This window comes from Musca autumnalis, unplaced genomic scaffold, assembly GCF_047663935.1.
Source record: "Musca autumnalis isolate F117 unplaced genomic scaffold, ASM4766393v1 scaffold_4, whole genome shotgun sequence".
NCBI lineage: Eukaryota > Metazoa > Arthropoda > Insecta > Diptera > Muscidae > Musca > Musca autumnalis.
In genome coordinates this window covers 8,412,800-8,438,003 of record NW_027411977.1, presented here as the reverse complement: position 1 = coordinate 8,438,003, position 25,204 = coordinate 8,412,800, and the positions used below count along the sequence as shown (strand labels likewise).

The 25,204-nt window shown below is 37.9% G+C and overlaps 1 protein-coding gene and 1 long non-coding RNA gene across 2 annotated transcripts in view; one reads left to right on the top strand and one right to left on the bottom strand.

The window, feature by feature from the left end:
* LOC141404157 (uncharacterized) overlaps window positions 1–25,204 on the top strand; it is a 162,426-nt gene that overhangs the window by 98,441 nt on the left and 38,781 nt on the right. The window lies entirely within an intron of this gene.
* Window positions 9,196–23,151, bottom strand: LOC141404156 (cuticle protein 19-like). The gene is made up of 3 exons (XM_073987487.1): window positions 23,047–23,151; window positions 9,506–9,625; window positions 9,196–9,432 (listed from the first exon to the last, which is right to left on the bottom strand). The coding sequence occupies exons 1-3, from the start codon at window positions 23,050–23,052 to the stop codon at window positions 9,196–9,198; spliced, it is 363 nt and encodes a 120-aa protein (XP_073843588.1). The 5' UTR covers window positions 23,053–23,151.

Here is a 25,204-nt window from a genome sequence, read left to right as displayed (position 1 = left end):
CGAATACAATTTGTTACAACAAAAATCAAAGGGATTCGTTTGGACCGATTCGGCTGAACCCTTCGAAAACTATCGTGCGCTCCAGCCGCTACACTTGGTGCCATAGGGGTTTTTTACAGCTTTCGAATAAGTATGGACTTGCCCTGAAAAAAAGTGTACTGTCGTATGGGGGCAGCGAATACAAGTTGCTAACACAAAAATTAAAGCGATTCGAGAGCAGGTCCGAATCTGAACTTTCCCAAATTTTGTGTGGGAGGTACTCGAAGGAGTGAACATAGGTTCATATACTCCATATTCGAACCTGATCTATGTCCCGTAGATATATTACGATATGAATAGTAAGGACCAAATCGGTTACTGTCTTTAAGAGTTGTCGTGCGCACCATTTAAGTGAACATTTTTGAACTTTTATAGAGGAGGTACCTAAAAGAGTGGACGGATATGGCTTATCTTCGAACATAAACTATGTTTGGAAAGAACATTATGAATGCCAAACTTTGGACCGAATCGGAAGATCCGTTCGAGAGTTGTCTTGCGCTCCAACCGCTACACACGGTGTCAAAGAGGTTTTTGCAACTTTCAGGCTATTTTCTCAGGAAGTATGGACTTGCCCTGAAAAAAAGTGTACTGTCGTGTGGGGGCATCGAAAACAAGTTGCTACAACAAAAATCAAAGTGATTCGAGAGCAGGACCTAAATTTAACTTTTCCGAAAGTGGACCTATTAAGTCCATACTGAAAAGTTATCGTGAGCCTCAGCCAGACAAGGCTTAATCAACTCCAAATTGTCGGAAAATGATTTCGTCCAAACATACTTGGGGTCTAAAACCGTTATTTCGTTGAGGCACATTTTGCCCGTATGAAAATGTATATGGGAATTTCTGAGTGAAATCGGACACATTTTCAAGATGAGGTTTTTGATTTCCTTTATTTTTTTGCTGTGGCGATGCTGCTCATCAGCAAAACATATTAGTATAGTTTCAAATTTTTTTGACTAAAGGTTCCAAAGATATCGGCCTTGAAATAGTCGAATTCTGTTAAAACTATATGTAAAGAAATACTCATAACATCTTTAATATTCGTCCAAAGAGAAAAAATATTTGTTTGTATTTTTTGTTGTTTTTTCAGCAATATAATAAAAAATATAAAAAAATTGTTGTACAGTGGTCTTGGATGCAAATTTCGCTATTTAAAATCAATTTTTAACAATGATTGTACTCTTCAATTTTCTTGATTTTTTTTTTTTTTTGTATTAAACTATACTGTGTGTAATTTTTTGTGTCATGGAAAATTAACCATATTCTGACACCGCAGCGTAATGGAAGACGAAAAATAAGAAGACACGTGTCTCGGCGTTTTTCCCTGTTACTTCGAATTTCGCGGTTATGGGCCCCCAAAAACCTGAGGCCTTGATGTCAAAAAGGACCATTTTGTCAGGCTCATATCTTCTAAACCGCTAAGAATTTTGGTTTACTCGTGGAGGCAAAGTTGTAGCTCTCATCTTGAAGAATGATAATTGTGAAGACATAAAATCCATTCAACCTTATCTTCAAGGTCAAAATCGTTAAGGTCAAGTTTCCGTTATATTTTTTTCTCAGATTTTGGCCTACAGATATCAAACCGATCAAAATTGAATCAAACAACCAACTACAAAAATGTACCTTAGATCTCAGTAAACAACTTTCTAGAACATACGAACCCTGTAGAAATGGTTCTTAAAGGTCAAAATAGCAAAACAAATGCAATTTTTATTTTCTTTTTTCGGTTTCTGCTCCATGGAAATAAAACCATTAAAAATTCAAGAAAACATTCAACCACAATAATGTAGCGAATATATCAGTATACAACTTTGTGAAACATCAGAGCCCACTACGAACTGTTTTTAAAGGTCAAAATAGCATAAAACTTCAGAAAATATTCGATTTTTATACTTTTTTCTCCGATTCTGGTCCATAGATACCGAACCGTTCAAAATTCAAGAATACAAGCAACTACAAAAATGTACCTAAGATCTCAGTTAACAGCTTTCTAGAACATATGAACATTCTAGGAACGGTCCTTCATGTTCAAAATTCACTAACAATTATATTATGGTTAATGCTCAGGTCTGGAAATAACAAACTGTTCAACACTCTAGAAAATTTGAAAGGTTTGTTATTTACGGACCTGACCAGGAAAGAATGAGTAAAACTAATGGTTTTGAGCTTAAAGGGCCGCTCCTAGAATGTTTATATGTTCTACAAAGTTGTTAACTGAGATCTTAGGTAAATTTTTGTTGTTGCTTGTATTCTTGAAATTTGAACGGTTCGGTATCTATGGACCAGAATCGGAGAAAAAATTATAAAGATCGAATATTTTCTGAAGTTTTTTGATATTTTGACCTTTAAAAACCATTCGTAGTGGGCTCTGATGTTCCACAAAGTTGTATACTGATATATTCGCTACATTATTGTGGTTGAATGTTTTCTTGAATTTTGAATGGTTTAATTTCTACGGAGCAGAAACCGAAAAAAGAAAATAAAAATTGCATTTGTTTTGCTATTTTGACCTTTAAGAACCATTTGTACAGGGTTCGTATGTTCTAGAAAGTTGTTTATTGAGATCTAAGGTACATTTTTGTAGTTGGTAGTTTGATTCAATTTTGATCGGTTTAATATCTGTAGGCCAAAATCTGAGAAAAAATTATAACGGAAACTTGACCATAACGATTTTGACCTTGAAGATAAGGTTGAATGGATTTTACGTCTTCACAATTATTATTCTTTAAGATGAGAGCTACAACTTTGCCTCCACGAGTAAACCAAAATTCTTAGCGGTTTAGAAGATATGAGCCTGACAAAATGGTCCTTTTTGACATCAAAGCCTCAGGTCTTTGGGGGCCCATAACCGCGAAATTCGAAGTAAAAGGGAAAAACGCCGAGACATGTGTCTTCTTATTTTTCGTCTTCTATCACGCTGCGGTGTCAGAATATGGTTAATTTTTTTCGTGTCACACAGTGCTACGATTCATTTCAAACATTTTAGGTCCTATATAGTAGTGGGATTCGAATTACAACTTTTTTTCTTAAATTTTAAAAATTTGTCAATACAAATTTTCCTTTCTACCAGTGTGAAACATTTGTTATTTTACCAAAAAACAAGTAAGAACAGACTATAGTCGGACGGGGCCGACCATGTGATACCCTATACCACTAAACGCGTCTTCTTGGGATAAAGTTATAAGATGTGCATTAGAAATTTTACCAATTTTCACACAAAAGTTTTGATCAATTTAACCCGCTAAATATTATCCGATCATACCGTTGACTTGCACGCTACTTCTTCATCTCAAACCAAAACTACGTTTAAAATTTCGCGCCGATCGGACTATTATTGCGACCTACAAAGCGGCTACAAAATCGAGCAAAAATTTTGTTTTTGGTCCATTTCATCCCTTTAACATTTCACGATCATCGCCAAAAACTAATCAGTTCTATTCTGGTCCAAACCCGACCTCCATACTAAATTTCGTGACAATCGGTCCATAATTGCGGCCTCTAGCTTGATTACAATTTTTAATGGACGGACAGACGGACGGACGGACGGACGGACGGACACACATCGCTAAATCGCTTTATCTCGTCGAGATATGAAGTTTGGTATACCACATGAGGGGTCTACGACGAATATTTCGCGGCGTTACATGAATTTTTGGGAAAACAAACTTATTATACCCTTTTCCACATTGTGGTATAGGGTATAAAAAAAATAAAAAAATTAATTTTTCAACATTTGTACTTTTATTTGGGAATTTATCTTAAACATCGTCAAACATCGTCTATGGTACTAGCCGGACAATAAACTAACTAAATTGATGCTCAAAAAACTACAGCTTGGGAATTATATGAACAGGCATCCGAGACGAATAATCGACCAAGAGGATTTGAATTTGAAATACTAAATGGCTAAAACTGCCGCGGACACAAAAAAACGCGAATGCAAAAAAAAAATTAAAGAAAATCGAAGAGTACAATTATTGTTAAAAATTGATTTTAAATATAAAGTCGCGAAAATTCCTTCCAATTCCACTTTTCATTTTTTTTTATATTTTTATTAGATAGCTGATAAAACAACAAAAAATACAAAAGATACGATTTTTTTCATTTGGACCAATGTTAAAGAAGTTATGATTATTTCTTTTCAAATAGTTTTTACAGAATTTAACAATTTAAAGGCGCGTTAGTCAAAAAAATCTGAAAATATACTAAAATGTTTTACGGATAAGCAGCATCACCACAGCAAAAAATAAAGGAAATCAAAAACCTCACTTTGAAAAAGTGTCCGATTTCACTCAGAAATCCCCGTAAATACCCTCGTTAGCTTAAATGCTGAGGGTATAAAAAATAGTGTATGATGCTATATCCACGATTCTTGATTGATCGCCTTGAAATTTGTAGATATATATGGATGTAGATTTTCATGGTGACACCGAAACCGTATGCGAACAGAAATTGTATGCACTTTGAAGTTAGCGAAGTTATATGGGGTTTTTAATACTAAGATGCAGCCGATGCTACATCTTAGCGTCCAAATTTTATTTCGAATGGTATGGCTTTGCTCTAAATGAAAATCACATGCAGGCAAAACGATTTTGATAATTACGCGATTTACACATATTTTATCCCAATTATAGTGTGTGATGCTACATCAAATGTTCTTTATTAACCGCCTTGAAATATATAGTAGACTTACATGGTGTACACTGAAATCCGATGCGGACTGATCAACCGATTTGGGCCTAAATTTATCCTTGGTCATATTTTGTCATAGTTGCAGTTCCAAGTCCACAACTGCCGGTACTTCCCCCGAATATTAAAAAATGTCAATTAAATGGAATGCACGATATCTCTTCAACAAATTTGATCCAAACTTTGGATCTCCTAATATTTTGTCCAAATGTAGTTTAACTTCCAAAATGGAGGTACCATAGGTTACATCCCCCACAAAAGTTCAACATTTGTATCTAAGTGCAGTTTTTGCCGTAGATGAAATTTTGAATTTATCTCTGTCAGCAAAGCCGACTGATAACACTATGCAACACTGAAAATGCAAACAACTTCTAGTATGCATTTTTTGAAAGTACATATTTAGACTATAAAAACTCTAGTAGGGTTTTGTCCTGTCAGATCCAGTTCGAATTTTATGGCCCCATCTAAACCGGGCCAAATCGACACTTTTTTGCATTTATCAGGCCTTTATCTCAGAAACGAATAGGAATTTGGCCTTGCTGTCTTAAGCAATATTGTAGCCCTAAACTGGTAGATCTTATCTTTTGAAAAGACCACATAAGAAAAACTCCATCTAGGGCATCAAAATCTATAAAATATAGAAAATTTTACATAATTGCTGAAATTCTGGTCCGTATCCGCTAAACTATTGGGAGTTTAACCAAGTAACCTTCTGCAAAAATCTTCCAAATAAAGTTCTCATTAATTCTTTAGAACATTCTGAAACTCTAAAATGGTTACTTCATGTTGTTTCAGCGGTATTTTGCAGCATATCTTTTACAACACGTATTTCAATCACAGCTTTGTAAGTTCATTCTTTCTCCAAATATTTTATTCCTATCCTAACCTACAAATTTGCTTCAGAGGTCAGAAGAAGATTCGCATTGGTCTCAGAGATATAGCCCCGAATTTCTTTAAAAACTCAATATTTAACCATATTTAGATGGGGGCCATAAAATCCGAGCTGGATCTGACACAACAAAACCCAACTAGGGTTTCTTGTCGTTTGGGTATGTACTTTCAAAAAATCCTCAGTTCGAATTGTTTGCACAAGATCACCTTAAAAATGTTGCACAGTGTAATTATACCCTCAGCCTTTAGGCTAGAAGGGTATATACACTTTGATACCAAAAATGTCTGTCTGTCTGGATTGTGCGCACGATAACTCCCGAACAGTTCAACCGATTTGAACCAAATTTTGGGTATCGTAATATTTTGTCCAAACTTAGTTTAAGAAGATGGGCCATATCGGTCCACTCCTTCTGGTACCTCCCCCACAAAAGTTCAACATTTTTCTGTAAAATGGTCTGAACGATAACTCTCGAAGGGAGCAATCGATTTGGTCAAAACTTTGCACATCGTATTATTCCTTCCAGATATAGATCTGGTTCGAATAAGAACAATATTTGTCCACTCCTTCGGGTACATCCCACACAAAATTCGGATGAAGTGAAGTTTAAGGGATCGGATGGGTTTGCAATTTCTTTCAGTAAGTTTTCCTTTCGGCTCCCTTTATGACAGTACAATTTTTTTCTTGCGGAAGTCCATACTTCCTGAGATATTGGCCTTAAAACTCCAAGAAACCCTGAAGGCACCAACCAAAATGACAAATCCGCAAGATAATCCTCACAGGGGATTTCTGATTGGTGGAGGCTTTGCACATCGTATTATTTCATCCAGTCCAGTATTCGGAAACCTCCCACACAAAATTCGGATAAAGTGAAGTTTAGGAGCTTTGTAACGTGGTTTTCTCGTTGGCTGGGGTAGGGCCAGTCGCGTCCAGGGTCTCCATAAGGACCCACTAAACCTTGTGAAATTATAAGACTTGTATTCTCCCTTTCCTGGGGATTTAATTCAGAGTTTATTGATCAAAGCACTAATTTACAATTACTCGGGAATAAATACGATAAGAATATGTTGAATGGTAATGAAACAATCGTTGGCGTGAAGGTGACCAGGAGGGCTGGGATTCGAGAGCTGGGCTTCGTGATGAGTGGACGTATCAATACAGTGGCTATCCTTACTCTGGCGACTCGTAGGAATCGGCTGTTGTTGATTTGCTTGTAGGCTGCCGAAGTCTGCAGTTCGTAGATAGTCGGGAACCTGGTGTGACGGTAATCAGGATAACGGTTCGTGGATAATCGGGACGGGTTCTGTATATAATCAGGAGGGCGGTCAATGGACGTTTATGGGATCAACGTTCGATGCAATCGGTGTACTCGGTGATAGGTTATGTGTGATCGGGTATGAGATGCGTGCGGCAGCCGATTGTTGAGTTCGGCAGGAGACTGCTGTTGTTCAACGGGTTCGGTGTTCGGTTGGTGTTGTTCGGCAACACGATGGGCTCGGCAGTCGGCTGTTGATGCTCGGGAGTACGATGAATGTCGGCTTCGGCGCTTGGATGTTGATGCTCGGGAGTACGATGAATGTCGGCTTCGGCGCTCGGATGTTGATGTTCGGGAGAACGATGAACGTCGGCTTCGGCTGTTGATGCTCGGGAGTACGATGAATATCGGCTTCGGCTGTTGATGCTCGGGAGTACGATGAATGTCGGCTTCGGCTGTTGATGCTCGGGAGTACGATGAATGTTGGCTTCGGGGTTCGGCTATTGATGCTCGGGAGTACGATGAATGTTGGCTTCGGCGTTCGGCTGTTGATGTTCGGGAGTTAGTCTAGGCTACGATCTAGTATCTACCATGCGCTACTGAGTACGGAACAGCTAACACGAAGGCCCTGTGGAACTGCTGGCCCGAAGGCCCAGTGGAACAGCTGACCCGAAGGTCCTGTGGAACTGCTGACCCGAAGGCTCAGTGGAACAGCTGACCCGAAGGCCCTGTGGAACTGCTGACCAGAAGGCCCAGTGGAACACCTGACCCGAAGGCCCTGTGTATGTATCAGCCACCACAACTTAATGGTAGCTCTCAAAAAGTATTCCCAACACTAGGCACCTAGGCGTAAGTTGGGGGACTTAGAGCAACCTTTTGTTCCAGCCCGTGTAGCAAACTCCCTGCAGTAGTAAACTCGCCATTCTCAAGTAAACCTGAAATACTTTAGTGGCCTGGAGTACAGAGTAAATGAGAATTATTCACAGTGTGCGTTAAAATTGTAACTGCGAAACTACACTGGAATTGAATTCTCCTTTGGGTTACATCTTAAAACACAACATGTAAACGGATGAAATGTGATGACTGCTGCCTATTGAATGGCTGTTCAGTATGTCTGCAGCGTACTGGCTGGTGGCTGGTATCGTGTTGTTGTGCAGAGAATTTAGTGGTAGCCAGTATTGTGTTATTGTGTTATATATGTACGTGATAACGTCACGTTACAGCTTCTCTCGCATCGTTTTGACTCATTTTCAGTAGATTGTTAGAGCGGCCTCATTTACAATGGCACATTTTGTTCCGGAGTAAGTCAATACTTCCTAAGATAATGGCCCAAACGTTTCAAAACCCTGTCGGATATTGTGCAAGATAAATCTAAAACTTTTTCAAAAATTTCTTACAAACTAAGTTTAATGTTATTTAATACTTTGAGTCCTTTATGAGGAAGTTTGGTTGCCAAAATTTTTGGTATATGTCAATGATTTGGTATAAGCCCACGTGACGGTACCTACAGATTTTAAAACAAACTCGTGATATAAAATCAATATATTTTATATAGGGCATAATTATTGTGTTTGGTTTGGTTTTGTTGTTTTTTCTTGGTCAGTGGTATTTCTCCGTCAGCACAGCTGACTGATACGTCCTTACTTGTTTTTTACTTGTTTCTTTATAAAACTTCCATAGTAGTGCAATCGTTCGCAAAATTTGACGCTTTTACCAGATTTTCTTATTAATGTTTACCACTGAATGTTCCTACATCAAAGTTGTTATCCTGCGGATGTTTTGTGACTTTGTATCACTAACTTGACGTTTTCACCGTTTACCGCCAGACCCACACTAGCATATTATCTGTAAAAGCTACTGCCACCATCGCGAAGTCCGACGTAATAATGCGCGTATTTTATAACAAAAGTCTATTTTTGTCCCACATTTGTCATTCGTTAATACAAAAGTAAATCAAATTTCTTGAAGACCGTAGTCATGGCATAACAATTTATTCTTTATTCCTATACCAAAGAGAGAGAGAGACAAATAGGTTTCAGTATGTGTATAGAACGTATAGGATACAGAACATAATATTTATATAAACTTTGGAAAATACATACATATATTTGACTATTACAATTACACATATTTAAAAATATATATTACGAAATATTATCATTGGTTTACTACATACCCACATCTTATTTACAATAAGTTCGTATATTAAAGTTAAAACTATATATTAATAATATTAATATCACTTAAAATACTTTGAATAACAAATACATTTGTGTTTGAAACTAGAAATACAAAAACAAAACATCTACGATTTTACAATTGAATTTTAGTAATGATGATCATAAACTGGTGCGGGATGAGCAGAAGCGCCAGTCTTATGGACAACAGCATTGAAACCATTGTGGTCATCGGCATTATAGTTCACAGTACGCACTGAACCATCTGGTTCCACCAATGAATATTGTCCCTTAACAACATCCCCATCACGTTCTTCAACTTGGGATTTTATATCGCCTGTATGGGGATCCTTGACACCGTAACTGAAGGAATATTTTGGATAGGCCTGAAAAAGTAACAATTTATTTATTGTAGCCATTGATGATATTACTAACATTGTTGTGCATGATGTAACTTACTGCTGGTTCTTCATGACCATGATATGCAACTGGAGCTTCTGCCAAAATAGCTTCATGTTCATAATGCTCGATAGGAATAGCATGAACAGCAGCAAAGCACAAGACTAGAACAATGAAGTACTGCAAAGAAAGAAAACAATTGTAGTTGTTTTTTTCATGTAGGTAAAATTATGGATTTATATCGTCTAGCCAACTTGAAGCCAAGATAACTAAGACAGAGTTGACGAAATCGGCCATCCTGTCAGTACAGCGTAAAGCTTGACTATTGAGGCAATGAAAGCGTATATTTGCGAAGGCATTACGAAAGAGTCGTTTACTAGCCGTTTTGGACATTGAATTGTTCGTTTGTACAAAAATATTTCGCAACAACCAAGCACAGACATGGGTATATCACAGCCGAATCTGCGAAGCATGAAACTATTATAATACAATATTAAAATGCCTCCAACATTATGTTAATTCATGGTGTGAAGTTTTGCATCAGCCTTTTTACCATAATTAATTTGTAAGTCAAGTCACAGGAACATTCCTTTAAACAAGTAAGAACGTATCGGTCAGCTGTGCTGACGGAGATACACCCTCAGCCACTGACCAAAAAAAAAACAACAAAACCCAGAGGAGCTCTTAAACTTCACTTTTTCCGAATTTTGTGTGGGAGGTACCAAAAGAAGTGGACCGACATTGCCCATATTCTAACCTGGTACATGACTGGTTAAAATAATAAGATGTTCAAAGTCTGTACTAATCAAAAACTTCCTGCGAGAATTATCTTGCGGATTTGCCATTTTTATAAGTGCCGTCAGGGTTCATGGAACTTTTAAGCTAATATCTCAAGATGTATGGGTTGCGCAATTGTACCGTCATAAAGGTAGCCGCAAGGACAACCTACTGAAAAAAATTTCAACGCGTTCCGAGAGGTGCTCTTTATATGGAGTGGAAGGAATAATACGATGTGCAAAGTTTGGACCAATTCAATTGCTTCCTTCAAGAGTTATCCTTCACACCATTTTACAGAAAAATGTTGAACTTTTGTGGGGGAGGTACCCAAAGGAGTGGACCGATTTGGCCCATCTTCGGACTTAAACTAAGTTTTGTAAAATATTACAATGCCGATACCGATTTGGTTCGAATCGGTTGATCCGTTCGAGATTTATCGGCGCCCCAGCCATCTAGCCAGACGGACGGAGATGGCTAAATCGACTCCAAATTGTCTGGAGTCGGTACATTTGTGGTCGTATCAAAGTGTATACACCCTTCCTAGCCTAAAAGCTGAGGGTATAACAAGAGGTGACGTGCTTAAAGACCGCGCTAGGTTAACGACTCCCAAGAGCGTCTGTTACGGAAAAAGCTGCTCACAGTTCAGTGTCTGCTTTGTCATGTTAGGAAAGAAAAAATAAAGAAAACAATAACGAACTCCATTAATGTTGACGGACCCGCAGACCTTTTAAGGGCCATGACCTGCGAACCTACGTATGCATTGAAAAGTATTACATTGATATTATCGCGTTGCTGTAATTACGATGGAAGAACTCATAAAAAAATCAGACAGAGAGAAACAAATTTTCACTGCATTATAGCAGCCATGAAACGAGTCATGAGTTAGGTGTTGGATCCATGGTAAATCGAAAAATGAAATTTATTGTCTCCACAAATAATCCAGTCTATGTAAGAATCGCAATAATCCACATTGAAGCAAAGTTTCTACACGAGTCTGCACCCATGTCCGACCGAAGATAAAGAAATTACAGACATATTCTATTCTACGATTGACCTAGGAGATTTTTATGTAAAAATTAGAGGGTAAAATCGGAACATCGATTGGAAGAAGCTGCAAACACAACGAAACTTCTATAAGAATAATGTGGAAGTGTAATGGGAAATAATAGGCTCCTTCCTTTAAACCGATACAATAACTACGCTGGGGTACCAACGACGACCCCCCAAAACTGCTTGTGGTACGATCAAGAATGTCGAAAAGCTTTTGAAAAAAGAACGCCGCAATCTTGCAGCCAGTATCAACACGAAATGTCAGGGAAAAATATCGGGAAAAAAGAGAAAAGAAAGAATAAGAAAAGAAATGTGAGAATGAAAAAAATTGAGTTGTACATGAACCAGATGAAGCCACACAATTTTACCAAAGAGTAAAACACTTTACTGATGGTCATGGTCCAGGCACTTTCCCCTGCAAATATGATAAGGGGAATATGACAACTGATTCAGAATCACCTATTGAAGATGAAGTCAGAACAGCGTTTAATCAACTAATGATGGGCTGCTGCTATAGACATACGTCCGTGTGTTTTGTTGTTTACAGCCACTTTGCAAACAAATGGAATTTGTTTGACGAATTTCAACTTAAAGAATCATTCCTAGAATGTTCATATGTTCTAGAAAGTTGTTTATTGAAATCTTAGGTAGATTTTAGTAGTTGGATGTATACGTAATTTGTGAGCGGTTCGATATCTGTTGACCAAAGTCGGAGAAAAAAGTATAAAAATGTAATATTTTTAAAAGTTTTTTTGCTATTTTCACCTTTAAGGACCGTTCATAGACAGTTCGTATGTTCCAGAAAGTTGTTTACTGATATCTTTGTTACATTATTGTAGCGGATTGTGTTCTTGAATTTTGAGCGGTTTGGTAGCTATGAACCGAAATCGGAGAAAAGAGGATAAAAATAACACTTGTTTTCCTATTTTGGACATTAAGAACCGTTTCTACAAAGTTCCCGTATTCTAGAAAGTTGTTTATTGATATATAAGGTACGGTGGGTAAATACCCATTTGTGGGTATTTACTATATTAAATCGCCAATACAACATCTTACACCCTATTTCTGGGTTTAGGATGTGAAATCGTTTCAAAATGGATAGTTTAACAATACTTTAAACAATTGGGTAAATACTTGGGTAAATACCCGAGTATTTACCCAAATATAGGGTAAAAACTCTTTATCTGCCGAATCACTTGACGTAGGCTGACGAAATTTGGCTCAAAACTTTCTTATATCAATAGTATTAAAGGTATTGAAAATGGAGTCCCTGGGTCCATGTTTTGGTATAGCCCCCATATAGCCGTACCTCCCGATTTAAGGTATTTTTCACCTATTAGCCACATTATACAACCAAATTGGCTGTTATTTGGCACAATGCGTCCTCAATGAGTATAAAATATCCTTGCAAACATTTGTCAACGTAGGTCCGCGATTTCTTATAGCCCCCATATAAGGGTCCCCCAATTTCGAGTATTTACCCAAATATGGGGTAAAAACTCTTTATCTGCCGAACCACTTGACGTAGTCTGACGAAATTTGGCTCAAAACTTTCTCATATCAATAGTATTATAGGTATTGTAAATTGAGTCCCTGGGTCCATGTTTTGATATAGCCCCCATAAAGCCGTACGTCCCGATTTAAGGTATTTTTCAACTACTAGCCACATTTTACAATCATATTGGGTGAAATTTGGCAATGTGAGTCCTCAAGGAGTATAATATATCCTTGCACAAATTTGTCAACGTAGGTCCACGTTTTCTTGTAGCCCCCATATAAAGGTACCCCGATTTCGAGTATTTACCCAAAAGTGGGTAAAAACTCTTTAACTGCCGAACCACTTAACGTAAGTGTCAGCCTTCGTCAAGTGGTTCGGCAGATAAAGAGTTTTTACCCTATATTTGGATAAATACTCGAAATCGGGGTACCCTTATATGGGGGCTATAAAAATCGTGGACCTATGTCGACAAATGTTTTCAGGGATATTTTATACTCATTGAGGACTCGCTGTGCCAAATTACGTCCAATTTGTTTGTAAAATGTGGCCAATTGGTGAAAAATACCTTAAATCGGGAGGTACGGTTATATGGGGGCAATATCAAAACATGGACCCAGAGACTCAATTTTCAATATCAGATGTTCTCTTGATATAAGTAAGATTTGAGCAAGATTTCGTCAGTCTACGTCAAGTGGTTCGGCAGTTAAAGAGTTTTTACCCACTTTTGGGTAAATACTCGAAATCGGGTTACCCTTATATGGGGGCTACAGGAAAACGTGAACCTACGCTGACAAATTTCAAGGACATATTATACTCATTGAGGACTCACTGCGCCAAATTACAGCCAATTTGGTTATAAAATGTGGCTAATAGATAAAAAAATACCTTAAATCGGGAGGTACGGTTATATAGGGGCTATATCAAAACATGGACCCAGAGAACCCATTTTCAATACCAGATGTTCTCTTGATATAAATAAGATTTGAGCCAAATTTCGTCAGCCTACGTCAAGTGGTTCGGCAGATAAAGAGTTTTTACCCTATATTTGGGTAAATACTCGAAATCGAGGTATCCTTATATGGGGGCTATAAGAAATCGCGGACCTACGTTGACAAATGTTTGCAAGGATATTTTATACTCATTGAGGACTCACTGTGCCAAATTACAGCCAATTTGGTTGTATAATGTGGCTAATAGGTGAAAAATACCTTAAATCGGGAGGTACGGCTATAAGGGGGCTATACCAAAACATGGACCCAGGGACTCCATTTTCAATACCTTTAATACTATTGATATGAGAAAGTTGTGACCCAAATTTTGTCAGCCTACGACAAGTGGTTCGGCAGTTAAAGAGTTTTTACCCATCATTTGGGTAAATACTGGGGTATTTACCCAAGTATTTACCCGCTTGTTTATAGTACTATAAAACTATCCATTTCGATTTCACATCCTAAACCCAGAAATAGGGTGTAAGATGTTGTATTGGCGATTCAATATAGTAAATACCCACAAATGGGTATTTACCCGGTATTTATCCAATTTACCGGATATTTACCCATTGGGTATTTACCCACTGTACATCTCTACCCATAACCGCGAAACTCGAAGTGATAGGGAAAAACGCCGGGACACGTGTCTTCTTATTTTTGGTCCTCTATCATGCTGAGGTGTCAGAATATGGTTAATTTACCATGACTCAAAAAATTACACACAGTGTTATACACTACACCACATTGTGGTAAGAGGTATTTTGACTTTGTGCATTTGCATGTAACATACAAAAGGAAACGAGATAGGCCCATAGTTCCTTCTAGGCATATACATCGAATTACTTGGATAAAGCTTCGATATACGTCCGATTTTGATAAAATTTGGAATGTGTAACTGAATTCTGTCTACACCATTTTCACATGTAATTCGAAAAATTTCAGTTTTAATTCGAAATATTTCACTTGTAATTTGAGAATTCCAATTGAATTTCGAATTATTTCATTTGTAATTTGAGAATTTCAATTAGAATTCGAATAATTTCATTTGTTATTTGAGAATTCCATTTGATATTCGAATTATTTCACTTGCAAATTAAATTTTTCATTTGTAATTCGAATTACTTCATATGAAACTCGAAGTTTTCCATTTGTAATTTAAACTTTTTCAATTCCAAATGAAAAACTTCGATTTACAAATGGAAAAATCCAAATTACAAATGGAAGAATTCGAATTACTTTGGGCGTAGGTCTATAAAATGTAAGGTTAAGCCAGAAATCGGAAAGAAACTTGTTGGCTTCAACCCATTTTTCAACATTGATGCCAACACAGCTTCCACGTAAATTAATTTTAATGGTCGACATTATGGGATCTCTCCTAAAACACTTCATTTTAAAGAATTTCAGTCATACTATATAGAACTAGCATGTGCCCGCTAGAGAATTTTTGATTGGAAATATTCGATCCAATTCTAATCTGCCCTCGGATTTATTTATTTCAATTAATTAATTAATGGTAACAATAAAATGTTTTTGAGATAGATCTTTTTATCAGAATCAGTCCTCGTCGTCAAAAATGTGTTCAATTGAAAACTTAATAAGGCAAAAGTAATACAAAGCATTCTTAATGGGAAAGAAGTTAGAGTGTGATATCTGGATACGTACTTTTAAGAAGATGAAAAGGCGTCATGTTCTGGCCGAACTGTTTATATCATCCACCATATTAAACCATATTCGCGAATGCAATCCCTGTATTCAAACGTGGATCTTTTTTATTAACTTTCTGCATGGAGGTTCTCCCACCAAAAGGATTTCCAAACTTCATATTACAGGCGGATACTTACTTACTTACTTACTTACTTAGCTGGCCCATTACAGAACATTTGTTCTATAGGCCGAACTAAGAAGAGATCTCCATTCCTCTCTATGTGTTGCTTTGCACACTGGAATACCGCGCCTTGTCATCTCATCATCCACTTGTTTGCGCCATCTATTCCTTGGCCTGCCAATTCTGCGTGCACCGCCATGTGGCATGTATTCATACGCCTTTTTAGCGGGTTCATCATCGCTCATTCTTATGATATGGCCTAGCCAACGCAATCGCTGCATCTCGATACGTTTAACAATATTGATGTCGTTGTATAGCAGATACAGCTCGTGGTTCATGCGACGTCGATATTCACCGTCAACGCAGATTGGTCCGTAGATCTTTCGAAGAATTTTTCTCTCAAACACACCAAGCACTGCCATGTCTGCTTGCGCAAGTACCCAGGCTTCGGAGCCATACATCAGCACGGGTAGTATCAGTGTTTTGTAGAGCGTTATTTTTGTTTGACGAGATGTGGCTTTGTTTTTAAACTGCTTACTTAATCCAAAGTAGCATCTGTTGGCCAATACAATTCTTCTTTTTATTTCACAACTGATGTCGTTTGTTGTGTTGACGGAGGTGCCGAGGTAGACGAAGTCTTTTACTACCTCAATATTATAGGAACCAACATCCACAGTCGGTCCGAGCTCAATGGACGCATTGCGCGTCGACACCATCAACTTGGTCTTCTCACCGTTTACCGCCAGACCCACTTTAGCAGATTCTCCTTCGACCTTTATAAAGGTATCAGTTACTTCTTTTACTGATCGACCCATGATGTCTATATCATCAGCATAAGCAAGTAACATGTGACTGTTGGTGTAGATTGTGCCACTTCTTTTGACGTTTGCCTCTCGTATAACCTTTTCTAGCAGGATGTTGAAGAGGTCACACGAAAGGCTGTCTCCTTGTCTGAAACCTCTTTTGGTACCAAACTCTTCGGAGAGGTTCTTTCCTATTTTAACTGAGGACCTCGTGTCAGTTAAAGTCATTTTACAAAGCCGGATGAGCTTTGCGGGAATACCAAATTCAGACATGGCTTGGAATACCTTTGAGCGCAGCGGACTGTCGAAGGCTGCTTTATAATCGACAAAAAGGTGGTAGGTGTCGATCTGCATCTCTTGGGTCTTCTCCAGGATTTGCCGCAGGGTAAATATCTGGTCAATGGTGGACTTGCCAGGTCTAAAGCCGCATTGGTATGGTCCAATAATCTCGTTGACCATTGGCTTTAGTCATTCGCACAATATCCCTGACACGATCTTGTAGGCAATAGGGAGTAGACTTATGCCCCTATAGTTAGAGCATACAGTCTTATCTCCCTTCTTGTGGACGGGGCACAGGATACTCAGGTTCCAATCGTCGGGTACTCGTTCTTCCTGCCAGATGGTGCTAACTAGCTGATGAATACACCTTATCAGCGTGTCGCCTCCGGTTTTGAACAGCTCGGCTGGTAAGCCATCGGCCCCTGCTGCCTTATTATTCTTCAGCCGATTTATTGCTGTCTTTACCTCATCTTGGCTGGGCGGTATACATTCAATACCATCTTCTGGGATTGGGACTGTGGTATCTTCGTCGTCTTCGCTGCTATTGGATACCAACAGATTTGAAAAATGTTCTTTCCATATCCTGAGTACACTATCTGTATCAGTTACCAAATTACCTTGCTGGTCTCTACAGGAGGATGTGCCTGTACCAAAGCCATCAGTTTGATGCTTGACTCTTTGGTAGAATTTTCGGACTTCATTCTGGCTCCTGTACATCTCGATTTTTTCACACTCCCGCTTTTCCATCTCTCTCTTTTTCCTGCGGAAAAGACGTTTCTCCTCTCTCCTTTTCTCCCTGTATCTCTCTCGTGCGCTACGCGTTGCTACGGATTGTAAAGTAGCCTTATATGCCGCATTTTTCTCTTCAGTGGCAGCACGACACTCCTCATCATACCATGGATTCCTTGGTGGAGGTCTCTGGTATCCAAGTATGGATTTTGCGGCTGTTTGCATGGAGTGGGCAATGCTTTGCCATTGCGCTGATATGTTATCGGGATGAGGAGGGCTTTGATTAAGCAATTGGGCTAGTTGAGTGGAATATGCTGTGGCTATCTGTTGTGATTGCAGCTTACCGATGTCTAACTTTCGTGTTGTATCTGTTCGTACTTTGTTTGCTACGTTTAAGCGGGTGCGTACCTTTGCTGCAACAAGGTAGTGGTCCGAATCAATGTTTGCGCCTCGGAACGATCGTACATCCAACACGCTCGATGAATGTCTTCCATCTATCACAACATGATCAATTTGGTTTCTTGTTTTCTGATCTGGAGACAGCCAGGTGCCCTTATGAATATCGAGATGATTAAATCTGGTACTGCTAACTACCATGTTTTTTGCAGCTGCAAAGTCTATCAGTCTCATACCATTGTCAGATGTTTCACTGTGGAGACTGAATTTCCCGACTGTTGGGCCAAAGATATTCTCCTTTCCAATTTTGGCATTAAAATCGCCTAGAATGATTTTAATGTCATGGGCAGGGCAGCGGTCATATGTTTCTTCTAAGCGCTCGTAAAATATATCTTTGGTCTGTTCATCCTTTTCTTCAGTGGGAGCATGAGCGCAGATAAAGCTGATGTTGAAGAATTTAGCTTTTATTCGAATTGCAGCAAGTCTTTCATTCACTGGAGTGAAGCTGGATACAAGATGTTTTAGTCTCCGACTAACTACGAATCCACAACCAAACTCATGCTTTACGTCATGGCAGCTATAATACAGTGCGTCACCTTTAGGTGTTGTTGTGACGCCTTTCCCAATCCATCGTATTTCCTGTATGGCAGTAATATCGGTCTTGTACTTTTCAAGTACGTCTGCCAATGCGAAGACTGCACCTTCTCTATAAAGAGTGCGAACATTCCAGGTGCAGATTCGCATATCATGGTCCTTAAAACGTTTGCGGGGTTCGTCAACTTTAGAGGGGTTTGTTTTTCTTTTCTTTCGTTTTTTCATAGTAGGCTGTTTTTTCTAGGGGAGGGTTACTAACCCGACGCCCAAACCCAAGTTTTTAACGTTCTTATGGGTGAACGCGCGGCACATGTTAGCTCACTACCTTTAACGGGTGTTAAAGGCAGTTCCCCAGGTGACACCACGGGGAGGTCAGTGTCCACTTGGGATGAAAGAGGGACCAAGATAAATCCTGGGCTTTGCCATGTTAAAACCGGTCAGGACCGTTCCTTGGTATCTTCCATCCCCTACGTCACCCTTACAGGCGGATATATACGCAATAACTAAAACATCGTTCAAATGAATATTACCCTTACAGTTTGGTATATCTCAGAGTTTTCAACCATATTACCTATAATTCCCCAGAGAATTGCTAAAATAGGTCCACGTTTTCGATATTTCGGAGCTATTTCCTAACTTTTAAATGTATATATTACAGGCGGATATATACATTTAAAAGTTAGGAAATAGCTCCGAAATATCGAAAACGTGGACCTATTTTAGCAATTCTCTGGGGAATTATAGGTAATATGGTTGAAAACTCTGAGATATACCAAACTGTAAGGGTAATATTCATTTGAACGATGTTTTAGTTATTGCGTCAATGCTGTTGGAGAATTTGGTTTAAATCTTGAAAGTACTGGACGGAACCTTTGTATGGGGACTATACAGAACGTTGTTTGATATGGCTCTTTTTCAATTCTAAACATCCAAGGACTAATATAGTATACTCTGTTCCAAATTTCAAACTTGTATCTAAAATATTGTGCATTCTCTCTATCGAATTTATATAATTTGTGTCAATATTTACCTAAAACCCCTTTTTAAATAGTTCAACGTAACGCTACATAAAAAACAAGTAAGAGAGGGCTATAGTCGGATGGGGCCGACCATGTGATACCCTACACCACTAACCCTGGGTATTAGTTTTCCACGGAATTTATTTTATATGACTTTTTTATCGTACCAGTCCGGCCATTCATACATAAGATTACATACATACATGATAAAAAGGCTGGTTTTAACTCAAAGGGAAACCAGTAAGGAAAGGATCAAAGTTCTCGGGGCCGAATATATGATACCCTACACCACTGTGAATAGATATAAGAGCTAAATCCAAATGTGAACAGATTACGATATAATTGCCACATATATTTCTAGACCAAACACCGTCACACATTCCAAATTTCATCAACATTAGACATACAAAGCGTCTTTGCTGCATCTCAAAATCGCTTTATCTTGTCGAGATATGAATTTTGGTATGCCACATGTGGGGTATACGACGAATATTTCGCGGTGTTACATGCAATTTCGGAAAACAAACTTATAGTACCCTTTCCACATACTGTGTAGGGTATAACAATAAAATTATATAAAAAAAAAAAATAGCACTCGCATCTAAGGCTATCGGCTAATCGAAGTGTTTAAAATGGAACATTATCGTGTTGAAATTTTCTCTCCGGTCTTCCGGAAATACTTCTTACTATGGGAAAAACCTTTTTTAACTACTTTGTAATTTGCCGTACTCATTTGCATATTTTTTGCATGATTTTGATATGCGAGTAGATACAAAATTTGAGTCTAATCGGTTAAGAAATAAAAAACATGCAAAAATCCGATGTCTATTGATGTTCATCCCCGTACAGCCATGACTTTGGAACCCAATTACTTCATTTGATTCCCTCACAAAAATGTGTGGTCAACGATTTTCGTCGCCAAAAGATGTTGTTGAAGTGTTAAAAAATCACGGAGTCTACCGTGATCAAAAGAAAGATCAAAAGTAAAATTTTGATTTTATTTACATCGGCAACGTCATAATTAAAAACAAGTGAGCCAAGGCTATATATTCGGGTCGGGGCCGACTATGTGATACCCTACACCACTACCCCTGTTCATAAGCTTTTAACTGAAAAATTTCGTAGTGTGATTGCACAAAAAACTGAAAAAGGGATGCATTACCGACTATTGCGATACCTCTGTTGTTTGACCACCTATGATATTTGCTATTGCCCTTACCTTGCCTTAAGAGATATTAGCTTTGAAATAAAACGTTGGCCTTTTCTCCAAATAAGTTTTTTCACATTCCGACCCCTGAATAATATTCGACCATTATCAAAAATCAATTTTTTTCCTCTGTAGGACCCCCATTAACCCCCAAAATTTCGTGACGATCCGATCAAAATTAATGAAAAAAAGGATGTATTGCCGACTATTGCGATATCTCCGTTATGTGGCCACCTACGCCAACCTACTTTGCATCACTGTAAAGATGGGATTTTCTACTTTCATAGTCGGACTTTGTTTTTGGAAGATCCCCAACCAAAGCTGTGATATTCGTCATTATTATTAAAATCGCAAGAATTCAAAGTTGAATTCTATTAGCGGCTATTGTGATATCTTCGTTGTGTGATCACCTACGAGAACCTACTTTACATCATTAGAAACGTGATATTTTCTACTTTCATGGTCAGGTTTTGCTTTTGGTATATCCCATATAGAAGCTGAGATATTCGCTTTGGAAAAAACGTTGTCTTTTTATCCAAATAAGTTTTTTGCCCATTACGACCCCTAAATATTATCCGACCATCACCAAAATCAATAGGCTTCTTTCTCTGTGAGACCCCCATTAACCCTCAAAATTTCGTGACGATCTGATCAAAATTGCGACCTGTAGCGTGATTTCCAAAAAAATGGAAAAATGGGATGTATTACCGACTATTGCGATATCTCCGTTATTTGGTCACCTACGCCGACCTAGTTTGCATCGTTGTAAAGATGGAATCTTCTTCTTTCATAGTCAGGCATTGCTTTTGGAAAGTCTTCAGCCAAAGCTGTGATATTCGTCATTATTATTAAAATCGCAAAAATGAAAATTTGGGTTTTATTTGCGACTATTGTGATATCTTCGTTGCTTGATCACCTACGAGAACCTACTTTACATCGTCAGAAAGGTGATATTTTCTGCTTTCATTGTCAGGTTTTGTTTTTGGCATACCCCATATAGAAGCTGAAATATTCGCTTGGAAAAAAAACGTTGTCTTTTTATCCACATACGTTTTTTGCCCATTCCGACCCCTAAATATTTTCCGACCATCACCAAAATCAATAGGCTTCTTCCCCTCCGGGACCCCCATCAACATCCATAATTTCGTGACGATCCGATCAAAATTGCGACCTGTAGCGTGATTACAAGGTTTAGATGTCTACGACCATTATTTCGATGCGTTACAAACTTTTTTACCAAAACCAACTTATAATACCCTCCCCACATAGTGGTGTAGGGTATAAAAATATTACACAAGTTTTGAAATAAATTTTAGATTCACTTTGGCAGTTTTGTTGAAATGTTTGTTTACTTATATCACTGTGCAACAAAATGGAGGTGAAAGTCTGGGGCACGGAAAATTCCTCTTTGGGAAGAAAGGCCTTGGTGAGTATATTAAGAACACCGAAGGACAGATCCGCCGTGAGTCGAACTTCCACGTTATGGCGTGATAAAGTTGTTGCTTGAGACCCTGTTAGCCATCGGGAATTAGCGTTATATCTTTGTTCACTGTTGTTTTAGCTTATTTTTGAGATGACATGTCTGCAGTCAAATCGAATGAGGATTATTTTCATAGAGCACTTCGACCTTCTAACTCGCTTCCTTCAATGCACTTTTCGTGCTTTATTTTAAGAGCCGCTATAAAAGTACGACAAGATGAAGATTTTCAGCTTCGAAATGTTCAAAAATGTCGCTCAAAAAATTTTAGGTACGTCTCTCATTGACAACTAATCGATTTTGCCGCGAAGCATCTGAAGCATGAGGAGCTGTACACTTCCATAGCCAAAGTTAAACGATTGCGTTGGCTAGGTCATGTCATGAGAATGAATTGAAAATACCGCCACCAGAAAGCCACATATATACGCACAATTCGATCATATACGCGGTAACAAATTAATAGAAAAATGTACCAAATTGCGAGAAAACACTCGTTCGGAAATATATTCTTAGTTCGGTTTGGGAACAAACGATCTGCCGATGTCTCGAGGTTAATTTATTGATATTTTAGAAAATCAGGTTTGCTTTGTGTAAAAATATTTATTTAAGTTTTAACATATTTCTTAAACACTTTGTAAGTATTTATAAGGACGAATTTATTTAATGCAACTTATGTTAGGATAAGCTGTCTTGCAGTGCTGCTCCCTGTTTCTTATTTTTTCAACAATACAATGTTTTTCATCTACTTAAAATAGTTTCTTTAGTGTTACAAACATTGTGGATGGAAAATATTTTATCTTTCGTTAGGCACGGTATTTCAAACAATATTTTTTCATATTACACACATTCATTCGTAGGCACATATAGATAATTTGTCAATAATTCAACATTTTTGATATAATAGCTTCATTCGTTTTTATTTTATTTCATCTTGCCATCTATATAACACAAAATATACCTTCATTTTTCACTTTTTTGTGATGGAGAGTTTATTTCCGATTTTATTATTGATACACTAAAACGTTGTTCACGATTTCTGCAACACTTTCGCTACGGTTCCAATCTCTTTGGCAGATTACGTTTGACTGTTGAATGCTTCAGATGACCAAAACTCTTTATATGCTGGTCGTCAATTGTGTTTGGTATGCCATCATGCCAAATATGCAGAAAAATGAAGGCACTGCTTCATCTATCGACTGGTCGTCGTCGTATAATTTGTAATGAGATAGACTTTTTGGTCATGATACAGTGGGCCTATGGATGACAACAATGGGATTCATCGCATGGTAAAGTTGAAACATTAACTTTCTTTGGGAAATTTCTACTGTGCTCTGCTCCGAAACACGATAATTAATAAATCTGGCGACTGGATACTCTCACTTGCGACAGACGGACGAACGACGCCTGCATTCAAACAGTCAACTCCCAAACATTTTATTGCAAATGTAATATCCAAATGTGTAGTCGGCAAATTAACAATATTTTGCGATTTACGATGTGTGTGCCATCGATGCTATCCAACTTTAAATCGGTTACAAAAAATAACAACAACAACAAATCAGAAAGTGGTTTGTTACAAAATTTATGTTTTGATTACACGAGAAATTAAATAACATTTTTGCAGCAGCATGTTTGTACATACATACATATATATGTATGTGGCGTAATAGTTTCCAAAGAAAGCCGGAAAACAAGAATGTAGAATTTACATGCACAAGCAAATGAGATGTGAAAATCAATTTGAATATGTCCTGTATGGTTAAAAAGAATTTATTTTGCGACCTTTCTCTGTGCTTACTTCCATCAGTTTTATGACTAAAGATATGATCAAAAAGGTACTATATCGACATAATGGCCTAAGATCCAGTATATGGTAAAAACCAAAAATGTTTTACAATCGATGAATCCGAGTTTCACCCATTCAGAATTCGCGAACTGTTAACATATTCTATAAAGTATGACTGAAGTTCTTTAAAATTAAGTGTTTTAGGAGGGATCCCATATTGTCGTTTAATGTATATCTCATGAGTGTGCTCCTCACATCACTCTAGTAATTGCAGTCTAAAGGCCAAATTTTGATGCGTGAATTACCCTAAAAAAAACTATTTTTTGCGTTTAAAATCTACAAGTGTCATTCAATTTCCTTTGAACCCGCGTCCTGACTGTACAGCCAAATACTTGTTTCAAACTAAGTTTATGTATTGACCATATCGGTACATTAGGGTGGCCCAAAAAAACGATACAGTTTTTTAATTAACTCTTTTTCGAGTTGAGTCGTTATGACCTATGAGGTACATTGAAATATTAGAAATCCACCGAAGTCCCACACATTCAACCATTATGCTACGTTTCACTGGTAGTTAAGTCCGATCATCAGGCATATTAGAATGTTATTTTAGTGCTTATTTTTATTTATTTTTATTATTTTTGTGTAAAATTTTATCAAAATGTCTAATTTTGTGTTTGGTGCATCAAATACATGAAATCGGCTGAACATATCTATATATGGAAGCTATCTAAACCGATTTCAATATAATTTGCAAACTTATCTCTAGTCCGGATTCGGTGGCATTTTCCAACTTTCATCTAAATTGAACAGAATTTACGACAGCATTTCAATATGGGCTATACCACACAATTTCTGGTTAACAGCATATCTCGAAAAGTTGTGAAATTTTTTGAAAGAAAAGAAATACTACAACAACTAAATTTTTGGAAACAACTAAACTACAACAACTAAACTGTATCATGAGTACGATTGCGTTCGAATTGAGTGTCCGATTCAGCCGAAAGTTTCATACATCAAGTTCGAAGAAAGTCCATATCGAAAAGCAACTCCGTCACAAAAGCTCAAGTGAAGTTTAAGGGCTGGTCGAAGATTGTTTTGACATTTTTACCGAAGCTACTCCTTTAGATCCTGTTTCCAGCGACGTAATGAGTTTCGTGAGCAAGTCCATGTTTCCACAAATAATGGTCGAAAGGCTCTAAAATATCATGCGTTAACCAACAGGGAGACACCGTGGTGCAGTGCACCCGGAAAGTCTGCGTTTCAATCCTTGATCAGAACATCAACATTTTCGGCGTTGGCAAATCCCCTCAGTGTAGTGCAGGCTTAC

Excerpts from the sequence above, each read along its gene's own strand:
- LOC141404156 (XM_073987487.1), bottom strand. Across the intron at positions 9,433-9,505 it reads ATGGTCATGAAGAACCAGCA|GCCTATCCAAAATATTCCTT; the intron begins GTAAGTTACATC and ends TTACTTTTTCAG.